Source organism: Pezoporus flaviventris, unplaced genomic scaffold, assembly GCF_033815535.1.
Source record: "Pezoporus flaviventris isolate CSIRO_AGI_PZ_B2104156 unplaced genomic scaffold, CSIRO_AGI_Pfla_v1 ptg000013l, whole genome shotgun sequence".
Taxonomy (NCBI): domain Eukaryota; kingdom Metazoa; phylum Chordata; class Aves; order Psittaciformes; family Psittacidae; genus Pezoporus; species Pezoporus flaviventris.
In genome coordinates this window covers 2,829,241-2,846,374 of record NW_026892561.1, presented here as the reverse complement: position 1 = coordinate 2,846,374, position 17,134 = coordinate 2,829,241, and the positions used below count along the sequence as shown (strand labels likewise).

The window sequence follows — 17,134 nt, the reverse complement described above, 5'->3', positions numbered from 1 at the left end:
TAAAGTTGTATGAGCTTTGTACGTGGCTGCTCCATCCCTGGCGGTGTTCAAGGCCAAGTTAGATGGGGCTTGGAGCAAGCTGCTCTAGTGGAAGGTGTCCCTGCCCATGGCAGGGGGTTGGAACTGGATGAGCTTTAAGGTCCCTTCCTACACAAACCAGTCTGGGATTCTGTGATTCTGTAAACTGATGTGACTGAAGAAAAAAGCTCAAGATATTCTGTATTTGGCAGTTGTATTGCTTAAGACGTCGTGCATTTGAGTTATGTTTTGGGCAGAAAGTGGTAGCTGAGGCAAAGGTAAGTGTCATTGGGACTGTGAGCCAAAGCCCTGTGTTTTTGTCTCTTAGCCTGCAAATGACAAAGGAGGTTTTGGAGTCTGTAGTGGTAGTTCTTAATGGGTAGTTCTTCAGTCACCAAAGAAACCTCACCAAAAAGGAGAAGCCAAAGGGAGGTGTCATTTGGCGAGCTCCTGTCTCACCACATGGGGATGGAGCTCTCATCTTCCTAACACCGAAAAGGCAAAAGCTCAATGCTCAGAAACGGCAGCCTGTCAGAGCATCTCGTGTGGCTGAGAGAGCGGGCTCAGACTGAACTTACTGAGCTGGCTGTACTATTTGAAATGGCTTGTTCTTGCAGTGCTTGTATTTTTGGTGCAGTGATACCGAGCTGGGAAGCTCGTGTTTATCTGTCAGTTTTGGAACTGAAAACAATTTTGCACAGTTCACAACCATGTTTTGTAATGGTGAGATCACACAAACTGCTGCTGCCTGACTCTTGGGCCTTTTAGTAAATAGACTTTTTTTCTTCTCAAGGCCATTGCCCTTAACATTTTGCTGCTCCCCTTTGCTCTGTTAAGATTCTAATATTGATAATAAAAAAGGCCTGTGTGAAACAGCAAATCCTCCTAACATATCTGTCTGAAATTATTAATGTGAAATTGTTTAAAACCCTGTTTTCCTGTTGGTTAAGCACTGTCTGTTTCAGTGCCTGAGCAACTCTGCACATGTCCTTTTGGGTGAGGATGCTTCCATTTGAAGACTGCTGCTGTTCCTGTTGCAGTTTCTTGGGGCTGTCTTAAAGGGAGAGCAGCAGGTAAACATCCCAGCCAGGGCATCCTTCCCTAAGCATTAAGGACTGAAGGAGGGAAAGGTGTGTAGCTGCCTGGTGTGGCACCGTGTGGAACCAGAGCTGCCCTGGAGGTCTGTGAGCTGCGTTGTCCATGTGGACAATGTCTGATCAGCTTCAGTTATGTTTTCTAACAAAAATTTGCATGGTCTGTAGGCAATGAGGATAATAAGGAAATGATTAAAAAGGAAAAGCAAATATGAGGAATCGCTCATCTGATCATCGGGACTGTCATACTGGATCAGAGTGATTCCATTCTCCCCACCTCCTATCTGGTCATAGTTAGTAATGGATACTTAGAAATGTCCTAGTGCTTTCTCTGCAGCAGTAATGATTTCATGGATTGGTATTGTACATCCTCTCAGCTGTGGCTTTCTGAGTTGGAGTTCTGAATAATGCAAGTTCTTCCTCAGTTACCCTTGTGGACCTTCCCAGTGTCTCTTCCAGCTGCAACGGGCTTTTTTTAAGATGGGCAGACAAGGCAGTATGCCAGGTTAAAAATGCACATTGACCATGAGCTTCCTCTGCAGCAGCAGGTCCTGTAACCTCAGCTGCTCTTCTGCAGGATTCTGCTGTGCTTGAAAGGGTTTTATTGTTAACTTTGTCATGACTTTTATTGCTGCTGATGCATAGAATCATAGAATCATAGAATAGTTAGGGTTGGAAAGGACCTTTTAAGATCATCCAGTTCCAACCCCCTGCCATGGGCAGGGACACCTCACACTAAACCATGCCACCCAAGGCTTTGTCCAACCTGGCCTTCGTCCTGGCATGTAGGATGAGTCAGATTGTGAGGTCAGCCTTTTCAATGGGGCACATGCTTTGGGTAGTGCTAACAATAATTTAATGTGAATTTCCAACAACTTTGTGTCAGTTTTCATTATTACAGGAAGTCTAAAATCAACTTGGCCTTTGTAGGGAAATTCCTGACACCAAAACTTAGACCTAAATGTTAACTTCCAAGTACTCTTTTATCTTCTAAGTATTACTGCAAGGTGTTCTCTGTGCTTAGGTCTTATTTAGGTCTGTGCCCATTAGCAAAATACATAGGTTCGGGGACTTTTCTTTAATGTTTGCTCATAAGGCTTTCCATTATCTTTTATGTGTAATGGCTTGAATGAAATGCACGTACATGCTTTCAGCTAAGCCCCAGTGGGGGGATACGTGCATGAAAATAAACTGCTGCAGTTGGAACTGATTAATTTCTTGATTGGCAGACTCAGGAAACAGAGTCCTGAATCATGTGAAATGTCTTTGTCATTTGGCCTTGGTTGGTTGGACATGGCTGAGAACTGTAGTTTTAGCCTGGACTCTTCCTCCTCACTTTGTAGCCTGGAGGCAAGGTTTGAAGTGATAGAAAGTGATAGAAAGGCATCCCCCCCCATCAGTTCTGCCTTGTGTGTGCTGTAATCTTGTGTGAGCCATCCCTGTAACCCGGCTGAGGCCTATCACGCTATCAGGAAGATTTGGTCTTTACTGTCTTAGCTCCCTGCTAACACGGTGCCTTATCACGACCGACGCAAACTCAGTGCTTTGCTTCGCAGTGCAGAGAATATCACAGGCAGCCGTGGCTAATCCCTTGAGGGAATGTTCTGCCACTGATGTACACACTGAAATCTGAACGCTGCAAATAATCTGAAAAAGATTATTGTTCTTTTCATCGTGTTCTCTCTCTGCTCGTTGATGCATAGGGACAGATACAAGTTAGCATTAGTAACCTCCCGTGGGAGCTAAAAACTTAGCCTGAAGTTCAGCTGTAGCTTGTTGGTTTCTTCTGGAAAACCACTACCACTGTTGGACAGGAAAGCCAAGTTCAGCATCCCGAGGTGATGGCCTCACTTCTGGGGACTCTTCTATGAGGGCCTCTTTCGTGAAGCTCATCTTCCATGTTACTGGTTGCTGTGTTATCAAAAGCCGCAGACAGGTTCATCTCTATCTGTGTAAAACTGGAATCTCTGAGACTTGGCTCGTGCGTGGGGAGGCTGTGCTCAGAGCCACACGAATAAAGCCGTTCCTCTAGCTCATGGGAGCAGATCCTGTTTGCTGGAGCTGTTTGACTAGAGGGCACCAGGTCCTGCAAAGTAAGAGTGTGGGTGTTCTGTGCCGGCTGCTGAGCACCAGCATGTTAATGTGCAAAGGGTTGAAGCTAAAAGGTGGCTGGTGTGGCCCACATCTAAATTCACTGTCTCTGTTGCTGTCTTTGTCTCGTTGACTTCTTCCAGTGTCAACACCATGTTTAGGAGACAACCGAACTTCCGCACCGAAGCAGTGAAGCAGCCTGCAACAGGCCTTGCCTTCCCCAAGGCAAGGGTGTAAACCCGTAAGAGACTTACTTAAAGCTGTTTCACAAAGTTATAGGTGTGATTTGTATTAGAACAAACTCAGTGTGAGGAAACGGCGCACACGTGCTCTGCAGAAGGCAGCAAGGTAACTTGAGTTACGTTACAGAAACACTAAGGGGATTTAGAGGAGTACGTTGGTGTTGGTACAGCACCTTAATGACAGCAGGCAGCACCGTGTTAGTGTGGGTTCTCTCCTGCTGTACAGTTACAGGTGTACAAAGGGAAAGAAAAGAAAGTTTCATTGCTAATACAGCAGAGAGTCAGAAAAATGGAGGGGAAGAAAAGGTAATTGTTTTGGCAGGCATCCCTCAGTGCCCAGGTAGGTTTGGGACTCTCATATGAGGCTCTTCAACTTGTGCTGTTCTCTCTAGGCACTTTAGAGATTGTGGTGGCGGTGGTGGTTTTCTATTTGCCACTATATTATTCTGCTAAAATACTTAAATGGGGAAATAAACCAAGAAAAACCTATTTCCAGTGGAAGTAGAAAATTAAAGTGTATTTACCAGTACGTAAGTCCATATCAGTTTGGTAATAACTGTGTGTGTGTGTCTGAAAAGTGTTAGCTGCCTGGCAGTGTTCCCCTGGGGACAAAACCAGACTGGAAGTTAACCTTCAATAAAGACTGCTTCCCAAGGCTTCCTAACAGCACGGGGCAGTGAAAGACTTAAGTGTTTTGGCTTCTGATGCTTCTGTGAGTATCAATCTCCTGCAGATCACCTGGTCAGTCAGTGACCAGCTCAGCTGTCATGGCTGTTAAGAGGCCCCTATCAATGGGTAATGGTATTTGTGGCTGCTTTGCTTTATTCCCCTGGCTGGTAACTGGGATTTTAAGTGATGCAGTGGATTTCCCACATGAACTTAAGCACTTTGCAACTAGTTGTTGGGCAGTTCTAGTGTGTAAGAGTTCAGGTTGAGAATGACACCGGTTTTGTTGCATGTGCCATTCATTTTTGAGACAGGTTCATCCCGGTGGGCAAGGACCTAGTGTACGTGTAGTGTACAAGTACTTGTACTAGCGTACTGGCACCACTGGAGGTTTTACTCACCTGTTTTAGTTACATCACTGATACAGTTGTTCAGCTCATGGAAATAACATGCCTGGCACCATTTTCCGTTCCTGTGGTTTGAAGATGACCAAACCCAGAGTGGCAGAGAAAGCCAATTCTTTATGTGTAGAGTATGAACTGCCTGCAGTGCTGCTGGGTTATACAGTAACATTCCCAAATCCCGCGTTAGGTTTGGAAAGTAAGAGTTTCCCTTAACTCTTCCCAAAATACAGCAGAGCCCCAGGTCTAGGCTGGTGTTTCAGGCACTACAAAGTAATTAGCTCAGTAGTCCCAGATAAAAAAATTTAATCTTTCTATAGAAACAGTGCACTGTGTTACAAATGGGTTCATTTGGTTTCCAGTGACCCTCATGGATGTCCAACAGCAAAGTGTCTCCCTCCCCCTCCCCGCCCTGGTCCTTTTGTCCCTAACATAAAAACCGGAACACAAAAGGCACCAAGCAAGAACTTATACTAACAGAACTGCGACATGACAACAGAGATCAGGATGATTACAGTGTTTGTTAAACACCGTCCGACCCATCGGAACCCTTACTGAAAATAAGCTCTTTAAAAAACCAATTTGGTGTTTGACTCCTCAGGCGTTATAAAGCAGGGAAGGCTGAATCCAGCGCTGCACATGGAGCTCATTTACAAGGGCGTGAAAAACTGCAGCCTTCCACAGGTGGTTTGTACAGGTTGGGTTTTGTGGCTGGGTTCTTAGAAAAGTATCAAAACCAGAGAACTTCCAAATCTATTTACAGGGGTCTGTTAGTTACAGTGTTATCACATACAGCCTCAGGTCTCTCCTTCATGCACACAGCACATGCAGTTGTAGAAACAGCTTTCTACCTTAGAACAACACATGGGTATCGCACTCATCTGTTCACTGCCTTCAACTCTGAAATTTGAATAGAAGGATGCTTCGTTATTTAGGCATTGTCTCTGCAGGCCATGGAGGATTCTGAGAGTATGCCTTAGGTTTGTAATGCGTACAGGGGCTTTATAGACACTTTCCTCCTTTTCTTAGTCAAGAATCAACTCCCAGCTCTCAGAACACTGAACTTATTCTAAAAGAAAGGAAAACTAAAGGAAAAAAAAGGAAGAATCACCCCAGACCTATTCAGGCTGTGTTTCTTCTACTCACGGGAATACAAAAGCTTGGACTGCCGTAAGAACACCAGGAAGGTCTCTCAAGCTTTTTGTATGCGTCAAGGAGGCACTAGTCCATCATGCAGTGATGGGTATTTGCTTCCCATAGAATTCCCTGGGAATCTTATAGAATGAGGTGAGAACAACATGGTTTTTCTGCAAGGTGTAGGATGAATCTTAACCTTCTTTAACCTCCATGCCCAGTGTTCTCGTACTGGAGACTTGGCCTGGTGCAGGTTGTTCCAATGGCAGCAATAAGGAAACTGCTACATATGCTGAATTAAGCCCCTGCCCCACAGCATCTCCTAAATTTGGACTCTTAATATGAGCAGAGGAAAAGGAGGGAAGGAATCAACTTCTGTTACTGTGTTGGGTTTCTTTTCCTGATGAGCCAGGTGACAGTGCTCACTTTGGGTGTACAGAAATGTAGGGATAAATTGTTGTTTCTGCTAATTCTAAGTTAATTTGAGAGGTGCAGGATTCCCAGTGGGGAAAGGAACTTAAATTTCCATTTAGAAACAAACCACACAAAAAACCTAGATCCAATTTGTACCAAGCTGTACAAAGCAACAATACAACACACAAAAACTCGGTGCTGTAGGAGTTTCTCTTGGCTGAGAACAGTGACACTCTTCACATACAAGCACTGCAGATGAATCCTTCAGGATAGAGTGGGGAATGTAAAAGCAACTCAGGAGCTCTGCATCTTATAGGTGTGCTTCCTCTGTCAGTTACCTTAGCTCCTGTCTTCAGATTTCAAAGCAAACTTCTCAAACATCTGGTAAAAATTCAATTATCCCTAATTTTCATAAATGTAGGCTAGTAGTTTTAAAATATAGGTATATATTTTATATATATGTATATATTTATATGCCTATGTATCTATCTGGTCCAGACAGATATAGACACAGATACTCTATGCACAGCAAGCCAAACATACAAAAAATAAATACTCTCACCCCTCTACTATATTTACAGAACAGATCTTATAATCCAGAGTTTTGTTAATAAATATTTCTAAGCTGCCTGTACAGGATTGGTTTTACTTATGTTGATGGATAGCCACAAAGCATAGTCAACATATTTACAAAATCTCTATAAATATAGTCTTAAAATAAAGCAATCGCTACCGAACCTTCAGCCGGGCTGGTTATGGACATTGAGTTAGTAGCTCAGCCGTCGCTTATTCACTATCACAAATGGGTAGTGCAACAAGTTAAAGTGTGTATAAAAGATTATACATACAAAACTCTCACATCCTTTGGATGTTTGCAGTTCATTATAACTTTGTGGTTACCCTTCTGCAACATAAATAACGATCAGAAAGAAGAAGCAGGTTCTGGGATCCAAAGCAGATTTGTTCAATGTGTTGTTTGGAGCAGCAGCTTCATCCTCACGGCAACCCGTCGTCTTCTAAGCTTAATGCTACACGCTGTGAAAGAGAAACAGACACGCTTGAGAACATGTGTGATGTGATACTGTTCCTAACTTGTATCTCTTGTTAAAAATCTCATTGTTGTCCCAGCGTACTGGTGACAAATCTATTTCAGGCACTGATGTTCTTCCCCTCCAAATGGGGTTTCTCACTCAAGTGTTAGCTGGGTGCTTTGCAAAGTTTATTTCGCTTGTGTATTGGATAAAACTCCTTGTGAGGGATGACACCTCTAGTGTGATCTTTCACACAATCTTTAGATATATAGGGCATCACCTACGTGTCTCCCTGCCTATAGAAGCTATATTGCCTTAACTCATTACTTATGGAGCTTTATGCTCTCTCTTAAAATACAGTGCAGTTATATCTGCTGGCACTTCCTGTCACCAGGGCTGCTGCTCCGAAGGAGGCACCGTTACAGACAAACTGCTCTACAGAACTGCTCTCTCTTCTGCACAGGACTTGCTATCAAAATGAGTGTTTCCTTTTTGTAAAGCTTAATCTTGCCAAGGCAAATGTCCTTAACCTCTTACAGAACCTCATTCACTCCTCCTTGTGAGGAATCTGACTCATCTTTACACTGTTATTACAGAGAAAATACTCTCCCCGATTTGCAGAGAAACTCAAGATATACTTAAAATAGTTTAGCTACTTTAGCATTCTAAGCACAGATACAACAGAATCCAGTGGAGGGTGAGTAATCAGCTGTTACATATTGAGCTCTTAAGGCAGGTATGCTTGCTAGACGTATTGATGAGGACAATTTACCTTCATTTGGACAGCATATCTGGTTATATAGACCACTGTATTCTAAGACAAGTAACTGCATGAGCTGCCTAGAAGTCAAGGCTTCTGCCTATACAAGTGAATATTAAAGAAGTTCTTTTTTCTTGTCATTATATGGCAAATAACCAACACTGTAATTGGCTGGTGATAAATCTGCATCTAAACTCTCAGTAAAATGAATCTTCTCCATCAGCAGGTTCCTTATATATATATATATATATATATATGAGGAATATATAGAGATACATGTATATGAGGCATATATATGTATTTTTATATAACCCAGCAGATACTTACTGCTGGGTAGACATGTCCAATTTGGGCAGTCCGCCCAATGTGGATTTCGTCTTCATCTTCCTCTTCTGTTGTCTTCCTATACACTGGGTTATCAAAATTCATGCTTTTAGTATTCTTCCGTTTCCAGTTTCTCCAGATGAGGTATCCCCCCATGCACAGCAAGCCAATGACCACTGAGGAAAGGGGAATGAAAAGGGAAAGATAAGGCTGTTGGCCAGACAGGGATCTCCTGGGATGTTCCCATGTACATACCCATGTCTCAAAGCCAGGCTGCTATTCCCTATTTCAGCAGTTCCTGTGCTCCTTCCCACCCCCACCCCTGAAACTCAGAGGAGTGTATTTGCATTAGCACATTGGTGTGATCTTCAAAGGTTACATCAAATCAGCTTACCGACAGGAATGACAATGCCAATGACAGCTGCTGTCACGGTGGAGTCAAAGCCTTGGTCATTATTCGCATCTGTAATTACAGAAGTTGTTCTGATCATTTAACTCATTCGTGCTGGTTTTAAAGCCACGTCTAAGGAATGGTTTATGTTGGTAACCATGTTTATGAGAGCAGATACTGAGGGAACAAGGGGTTTAAACTGAAAGAGGGGAAACTGAGATTACACATTAGGAAGAAATTGTTTATTATGAGAGTGCTGAGGCACTGGCACAGGGTGCCCAGAGAAGCTGTGGCTGCCCCATCCCTGGAAGTGTTCAAAGCCAGGTTGGACAGGGCTTGGAGCAACCTTCTCTAGTGGAAGGTGCCCCTGCCCATGGCAGGAGGTTGGAACTGGATGAGCCTTAAGGTCCCTTCCAACACAAAACATTCTGTGATTGAATATTGTTCTGCCTATCAGAAAGCTTTTGTAATTAAAGAGTTTACAAAAAGTTGCAATAAAATCAGTACGGAACAGACATGAAGCACACGCACCCAAACCTGGGCTGCTTCATCCTAGGAAGGATGCACAGCCTGGCCAGAAAGTACTCCTGCCCTTGCAGGATGCAAACCCCACACCAGGAGGGTGCCAAGGGTCAGGGAAGTGCTCGGTGCAGTGTTACCAGATGGAGAAGCTCTCCCCAGCAATGAGTGAGTGGTTGCACTTGTGCCTTGTGTTTTCAAGCACACAAAAGAAGGGCGGTTTGACAAAGCATGATGTTTAATGGATATTCCCTGCATGGATCAGAGGATGGTGAAGAGTGCTCTTAAAACTCCTCAGCAGAATGCTTTTTAGTGCTGACACAATTAACAATTTACTGAGCTGTCAGAAAAAGAATGTGGATCAGAGCCATCCTCACAGCTCCTCTGCAATTATTTTTCTTCTTTCTTTGCAGCTGAGGAGTTAGTGAACACGTACAGCACTCACTGCTGCAGCCCGCCTCAGCGTGCAAGACTGACGCCAAAACTCAGCGCTGGACTTACAGGAGCAAAAACCCCACAGTTCTAGAGGAAAATGATTAAAAATGTATCATGGATGCACCTTTCAGGTTGTACACTTAAAAATGTTTGCCCGGAGCTTTTATAACGGGGGATGAGCACAGAAAATCTGGTTTTGCTAAAGTGTCAGGAATTGAGAGCAGGAACTACCTGTAGTTTTTCTTTTGATACACCAATTCATGGAACTTAACAGGCATTTTCTCCTTTTAAATACTTCCCTGTGGCAGGCTGTTCTATCCCATAGTTATTTACTTGCTAACAAAAGAGACTGTTTCAAACGTGGACTATAAAAATCTTCCATGATTTGGTAAAAGATTAATTATTGCACTGGAAAGAAATTTACACAAAAAGAACTGAAAGACATGAATTTCAGGAGTTGGAATATGCTTCCCCACATGCAGTATGGAGCGTGCTCCATCGCTGTTCCTGAAACCAGGCACCCAACTCAAATGGGGGTGGCTGAATTTTGCTTTCCAGATGCAACAGAAACTGCCTGTTCTGCTCAGGGAAATGTTTAAGGCCTGAAAGATTTTTTTCAAGCCATCTGGATCTGTTTGAGGCCCTGAACCACAGTCCTGAAGGGTGAACTCTGCTCTCTGGACTAGAATTTGAGGTTTGTTCTGGAAAATCAGTTCAGCTTTTCTGCTGTCCCTTGGCAGCAGGATCTAGAGGGGTCACCTGTTAGAGCTGAGGTGGTAGGTTGGTGTTTCATCACTCATTTCTGCCTCGGGCTGAAGTAATTCCACACGTCCAGCAGGGCTGAGGCTGGACAGGAGGCATTTTTCACCCACAGCTTGTGCTGGATCACATTAACAATTAAAATAGGTGAAGTGCCTTAGAATCATCCATCTTACAGCGTGCAGCACTGCAAACAGCACTGAAGCTGGGATGAACTGGTACTGGGCTCAAGGCAAGGACTGCTGTGAACTCTCAGGGCCTCATCTCTAGAGTCTGCTTGATGTGCGCTGGATGAAAATCTGATGTAAGTAAGTTCCCTGACATCCCGAGTGAGCAGGATCACGTCAGCCATCATAACAGAGATGTCTGCAGAAATAGTACCTGATGTTTCGTGCATCTGACCTGTTTCTAACTGTCCTGGATTCAGCTGGGATAGAGTTAGTTTTCTTTCTAGCAGCTGGTGCAGTGCTGGGTTTCAGCTTCAGTCTGAGAACAAGGTTGATAACACACCGATGTTTTAGTTGTGGCTGAGCAGCGCTTACCCCGATCAAGACTTTTCAGTCTCATGCTCTGCCAGTGAGGAGGGGCATGGGAAGCTGGGAGGAAACAGAGACCCGACCCAAACTAGCCAAAGAGGGGTATTCCGTACCACAGCACGTCGTGCCCAGTGTATAAACTGGGGGGAGTTACACGGAAGGCCCAGATGGCTGCTCGGGTCGGGCTGGGCATCAGCAGGTGGTGAGCAATTGTATTGTGCATCATCACTGTTGGTTGGTTCTTCTTCCATATCTTTTGTTATTTCCCTTTTCATTATTATTGTTGCTATTGTTATTTTTAGTAGTATTAGATTGTATTTATTTTAAATATTAAACTGTTCTTATCTCAACCCATGAGTTTTACCTTTTTCCTCCCCAATTCTCCTCCCCATCCCACTGGCAGGGGTGGTGAGCAAGCAGCTGCATGGTACTTAGTTGCCAGCTGGGGTTAAACCATGACAATGACACAGATGTTAGGTTAGTGCATGAGTTGTTGTGACACGGTGTATATATAGGAAAAGAGGAACCTCATTCTCTTACAGTGCTGTGATAAATTGCTGTTTCCAGTGGTAATCTCAGAGTCTATCAGGATGGACGTGGTGGAAGGTAAATGAAAACTCAAGGTGGTAATTGTAGCTTCTGATACAGCTTTGGGGACAACTTCAGTGGTGTTATTGGCGCTGCCAAGTACAGGTGTGATGGTCATGGTACCAGCAGTACGTGATGCTGTGGCTGTAGAAACCAGTACAGTAGTTGAAGTCACTGGAAGATCTGAAAAACAAGAGCAACAATGATGTTTGGTTAAAGTCAGTACACAAAGCAAATCGCAAATGGTGCTATAAACCTGGGGAGGATTGTTATGTTTAATGATTTAGAAGCAAAGACCAAATTCCAATTCTATCTACCACGCAGTCAGACTATCGATAGGTCTCTGCCTGAAGCTACAGAAATGATTTCCTGAAGTCAAGCTGAATTTATTAACAGCAATAAAGCATCTGGATGGAGGGTTGTTGAGAAGTTAAACAACTCATGGTTTGGTCTGTTCTTTTCTCAGTACCCCAGAAGACAATGGAACTGAATTTTGCACGTTAGGGAAAGCTCACTGAAACCACTTGTCTCTTCAGGATATTATCAGCATTGACTGTGGCCTCTCCAGATCCAGTATCAACATGGCAGATCCTAATGATTTATTGACCATTCACACTTTTAGTGTTGGGTCTTATCCTTTCTTTCTCTTTCCTCCTGTACTTTTTCCTTATGCTTTGCAAACCAAGCAAGCTTTCAGTAAAGGGCACCACAATGCTGTGTTCAGAAGGCAGCATGTGGTGGAATAGAAAAGCCAGCATATTCACTGTATAATTGGTTGTAGTAGCACAAGAGTGATGTGATTGTATTTACCTTTGAAGCATTTTTTCATGTCAGGACCCAGCCACATGTTGTCAGGACAGGCACAGGTGTACTTGGGAGAATGGGGAGAGATCTGAGGTGCAGGGAGACACAAATACTCACAGCCTCCATTAGGCTGGGGGCTGAGCTCGCAGGAATCTGGAGCTGTTCAAGGATGGAAGAAAAGACAAGGTATTTTTCTAATTATTTATTTCTTGTTCTTGGCAAAGAAATACCAGTTCAAGAAGACTCTTCCACTCCCTACCTCAATTAACTGGGCTGCTTAAACACCTCTACAGTTTGGAGTAGAGTGAGACCTTACACTGCTGACAAAACTGCCCCAACAGGAGACAAATGGCAGGCAGCACAGTGACAAAGGTTATCAGAGGTGTTAATTAAACAGCTATTAACAAATTGCAGACTTCTCAATAACCGCTGCTGAATTAATCATGCAGGAACTTCAGACTTTAGGCACTGATTTCACATCGTTACCTGTGCTTTCTCTCTCATTGAGGGCCACCAGGAAGCACTGTGTTTACTAGCTCAAATAAACCTCATTTAGGCCTTACCTTTGGGCTGCTTTAACTCGTGGAATACCACAATGTCATGAGGATTATTGAGGTTTTCTGCCAGAATGGAGATGTCCAAACCATTCAGCCTGTTGGCGCTGAAGATCGCTTCATTCTCCAGGTCAGTCCAGAACACTCTGTCCTGCAGGAAACATCACATTCCTGAACTCAAATCCAACTCAAGTTGGATTAAACTCCAGTAGTCTGTCACTGCACTGTGTTCCTACCCTGGGGCACCTCTGGTTCACACCATGGCAGCTTTATGGGTTTTTTTGGGGCACTGGCATTTTGAGTGTTCAAAAGCACAGCGATCCTGCATGTCTACAAAGTGCTCAGCCATTTTAGTAGCTATGAGACTGAGATGAGGGAGCAGAAATTTGGTTAAGTACAGAGTTGCATCCATTCCATTTCTCAACTGTTTGGTTCTTAAGACAGGCTGGAGCACAAGCAGAACCAAAAGGCCACACCAAAAACCTTTGTTTTGCTGATTTTTTCTTCCCTTTCCGAAGTTAACACCTGCCTTGAACAGGTATCCATGAAGAGGCCAGTGCCTAGAGCACACCTGGGAGATGAGTATCTATTTATTAATATCTTTTGCATGGCATACTATGACTGAAGATAACTGGTCAAGGAGGTACACAGGAATGGCAGTTATCAAACTGTATTTATTTGCTTGCTCAGCTATGTGTGCTGCTGCCTGCTCAACCCGCATGTAATACAGTAAGGAAACCCGCATTACTGAAGAACAAGAGTTATTTATTGAAATCATAATGAAATAAAAGAATTATCAAAAGCAGAAGGGTTGTCTGTTATTCAAATCAGCCATTCGGATGAGGAAGGGTGTAACAGAGGTGAAATAACACAAGAGATCCTTCCAAACGCTGCTGTGAGCATCAAAGTAAAGAGCAGCATTGTCCTGGGGAAACCTGTGCCCAGAGTAAGATGCCCAGATACCATAAACATTGCATGGGAGGAGTAAGGGGTTTATGGAAGAGGGTTTTCCTTAGTCAAAAGCCAACCTATTAAAGTGACATGAAGAGAAAAGGAAGGAGGCTGATGCACCCTGTGGCATGGAGCCAACCAGACACCTTTCTCTGCTATAGCTTATCTAAGTGAGGGGCCAAAGTTGAAGCTTTTGTTCCCATAATTGTTTAGGTGATCACAGAAGGGAGCTTGGCTACAACAGAAGACTCCGCTGTCCTAGGCTAGTGATGTTTGGCACTCCTCTACCAGGGCAGGAAGAGCTTCCACCCAGCCACAGCAGGAATTTCAATTATGTCTTCCATAGCCCTAGGATACTCCTGAGATAAGATGGGGAATGCAGTTTTGAACACATGTATCTCATATATCAGATCTTAAGCATGAGATACAAACTGCAAGGAAGCTGTTTGTTAGCCATGGGCCCTGCTAGAGGGTAGTTCTGTATGAGCTAACAGCAGCAATGTGGATGCCCATTTAGGTAGTAATTTCTGTAGATCTCAGCAGGTCTGAGTTCTTCCCTGAGGGCTGGGATTGTACTATTTAATTAATTACTGACTGCTTGTAGTAATGCTGCAGTGTGACACTCAATGGTAACAAAAGTACTGAATCTACAGCTCAGGGGGTTTTCAATGGAAAACACTGAAGTAGGAGGTGGGAGCCCTTGAAGATGAGCTTATGTCTCTGTAGGATTAGAGCTGCAGTTCTGGGGACAGGGAGGTCGCTCTGATACGTGGCAGGGTTTGTGTGTGTGTCTCACACCTGGAGCAGTTCAGCCTGAAAGAGAATTGGCTGACGACCCCTTCAGTACCAGGTGAACACGCATCTTTGTAATGCCAAGTACCCCTCCCTCAGCAACGCACTGGTTCCAGTGACTGCAGGGGGAGCCCTGCCAGGCCCTTGCTGCACAGATACTCCCTGGCCTTTGTATGAACACTTGGCTCAGTTCAAACCAGGGAAACCCCATTTTCCAGTTCTGTGGGAGGTGTTATGCTGGGCACCACTATCCTCATGGATCCACTCGTGCTGCATTTGGTAAAAGCATGATACGACCGACACACTGCTCCTGATTAAGGGCATTAGAGAATACTTTCCCCCACTGAACCCACACCAGGTTGATCAGTTTCTGCAGCAGCGACCGCCCTCGCTGAGCTTTCGTTGCTATGCAAAAGGCATAGCCTCTTGCAGCCTCCAGTCTGTTCTGCAGCCAGTTTTGACTCTTACCTCAAACACTGCTAAGCCAAAAGGATGGCTCAGATCATCCACAGAAGAGATCAGAACTTTCCTGTTGCTGCCGTTGAAATCAATGCAGGACAGTGAATGCAATTTGGAGTCTACCCAGTAGAGACGCTGATTCAGCAAATCTGAGAAGTGAAACACAATGAAGCAGAATTACACACAGCTCCTGCACTCTTTTTCTCTTGCCCAGCATGTTTTTCCCGCTGGCAGCATGACTAATCTCTTTATTATTGGGCCCTATTTTTTTTTTAACACTAGTTCTGATTTTGACTCTGTGCCCAGATATGCTGGGATAAGACCCTATAAATAAGATTAAAAAGGAGGAACATTCTGTTGTGTGTGGGGAATGGCTGACTGACAGCTTTGTACAATGAGGTCCTTTTGTTACCAAGAGGAGCAGGCCAGCAGCGGTCTGGGCTTCCCAGAGTCACACTCATCAGTGCCTGAGGGAGAAGCTTCATCTCTCTCAAGACTATTCAGTCCTTGGCCTCTTGCTGGAGGACAACTGTGATACAAATGAAACACCTCTCTGAAGGAGCTGTGATTTACACATTTTCAGGGAAGAATCATCCTGGGTCCCGAAGCCTTGCTGTGCTCCAGGTGGGGGAAGGCTGGTGGGGGGGGACACTCCTACCAAAGCCAAACAGGTTTTGGGGAGGGTGCAGGTCAGAGGAGAAGGGAAGGATTCAGTGTTACTTAGAATACTAAGCACTGAATTTCTCTTCTTGGAGTAAATTCACTCATTTTGGATGAGATTCACTGAACAGAATGCCAGTGGAGGAGTGCCAGCACAAAACAAGTTCTGTAATTAAACAAGTCATTAATTAATTTCTTAATTACTAAAGGATAAAATTATTTGTTCACAGCAGTAGCACTTCAACACCAGCACTTTCTCCTCCATCCTTGTCATGGCCAGAATTTTCAGATATAAAACCAAGCAAAGGACCTCACATTTACATGGTGTCAAACACAGACAGTTGTAACTCCAGAGGAAGGTGTTCCCTGTAGTTCCCTGAGAGCAGGAAATCTCCATTCTCCTGATACTTGGTGTGCAGCGAGAGTGACCACAGCCCACTGTGGGCCAACAGGATCATACAATGATTTGGGTCAGAAGGGACCTTAAAGATCATCTTGTTCCAGCTCCCCTGCCACAGGCAGGGACACCTTCCACTAGAGCAGGTTGCTCCAAGCCCCTGTGTCCAACCTGGCCTTGAACACTGCCAGCGATGGGGCAGCCACAGCTTCTCTGGGCACCCTGTGCCAGTGCCTCAGCACCCTCATTGTGAAAAATATTTTTCCTACGATCTCATCTCGATCTCCCCTCTCTCAGTTTAAAGCCATTTCCCTTGTCCTGTTACTACAGACCCTTGTAAAAAGTCCCTCTCCAGATTTCCTGTAGCCCCTTTAGACACTGGAAGCTGCTGTAAGGTCTCCCTGGAGCCTTCTCCAGGTTGAATCAGCCCAGCTCTCAGCCTCTCTTCATAGGATGCAAGGTACAAGCCAAGATGGGTTCCATCTCATCACCCTGAGCCCGACTGGCTGGGCAGGCATGTTGAGGTGAAAGGGGCTTTGCAAGCCATGTGGCTTCCCTTGATGTACACACTCAGTACTGCCTTTGTGCAGTGACAATTTTGTTTTCACAATTAACAACAAAATGAATTGATGTCAGCCACAGTAGGTGCTGTAGCTCTTCTCTGAGCTCTTACCGAGTGTGATGCCATTCGGCCACTCGATGTTGTCTGTCACCAGCACTTGCCGCCCCACGCCATTCAGGCCGGCCTTCTCGATCTTAGCTTTGTCTCCCCAGTCAGACCAGTACATGAACCTGAAGGAGGAAGATGGAACAACACAGTAAATTGGACTCTAGCGCAAGAAATCTGCACTAATAATCAGGGTAGAACGTGCCCTGTTCTCTCTTCAGCCTCTTCAGTGAATCCTAGTATGCACCTAATGGAGCCACATACTGCTCCACGGGTTCTCTGCCACAGGACATACACCAGAAGTGCAAGCTGTGGCCTTTCAAAGACTCAGTTGAACTATCTCAGCAGTCCTATTTCAGTTCAATGGATCTATCTTAAAGGGCACCTGAAGTCTTGATGAGGTTAAGAACCACCCACAAGTTTGTGAGAGAGGCAGAAAGATGACTG

At 44.5% G+C, this 17,134-nt stretch overlaps 2 protein-coding genes across 4 annotated transcripts in view; one reads left to right on the top strand and one right to left on the bottom strand.

Moving 5' to 3' along the window:
* Positions 1-17,134, top strand: part of LOC133268311 (protein zyg-11 homolog B) — a 306,890-nt gene that overhangs the window by 184,034 nt on the left and 105,722 nt on the right. The gene's annotated exons all lie outside the window — the stretch shown is intronic.
* Positions 4,802-17,134, bottom strand: part of LRP8 (LDL receptor related protein 8) — a 192,709-nt gene continuing 180,376 nt past the window's right edge. For all 3 annotated transcript variants that reach the window (XM_061451227.1, XM_061451228.1, XM_061451229.1), the window contains 8 exons: positions 16,694-16,812; positions 14,973-15,112; positions 12,771-12,912; positions 12,214-12,366; positions 11,356-11,586; positions 8,570-8,638; positions 8,179-8,351; positions 4,802-7,095 (listed from right to left, as the gene is read on the bottom strand). In XM_061451227.1, coding sequence (XP_061307211.1) covers positions 7,057-7,095; positions 8,179-8,351; positions 8,570-8,638; positions 11,356-11,586; positions 12,214-12,366; positions 12,771-12,912; positions 14,973-15,112; positions 16,694-16,812 — 1,066 coding nt within the window. In that variant the 3' untranslated portion in view covers positions 4,802-7,056. The remainder of the gene's footprint in view (positions 7,096-8,178; positions 8,352-8,569; positions 8,639-11,355; positions 11,587-12,213; positions 12,367-12,770; positions 12,913-14,972; positions 15,113-16,693; positions 16,813-17,134) is intronic.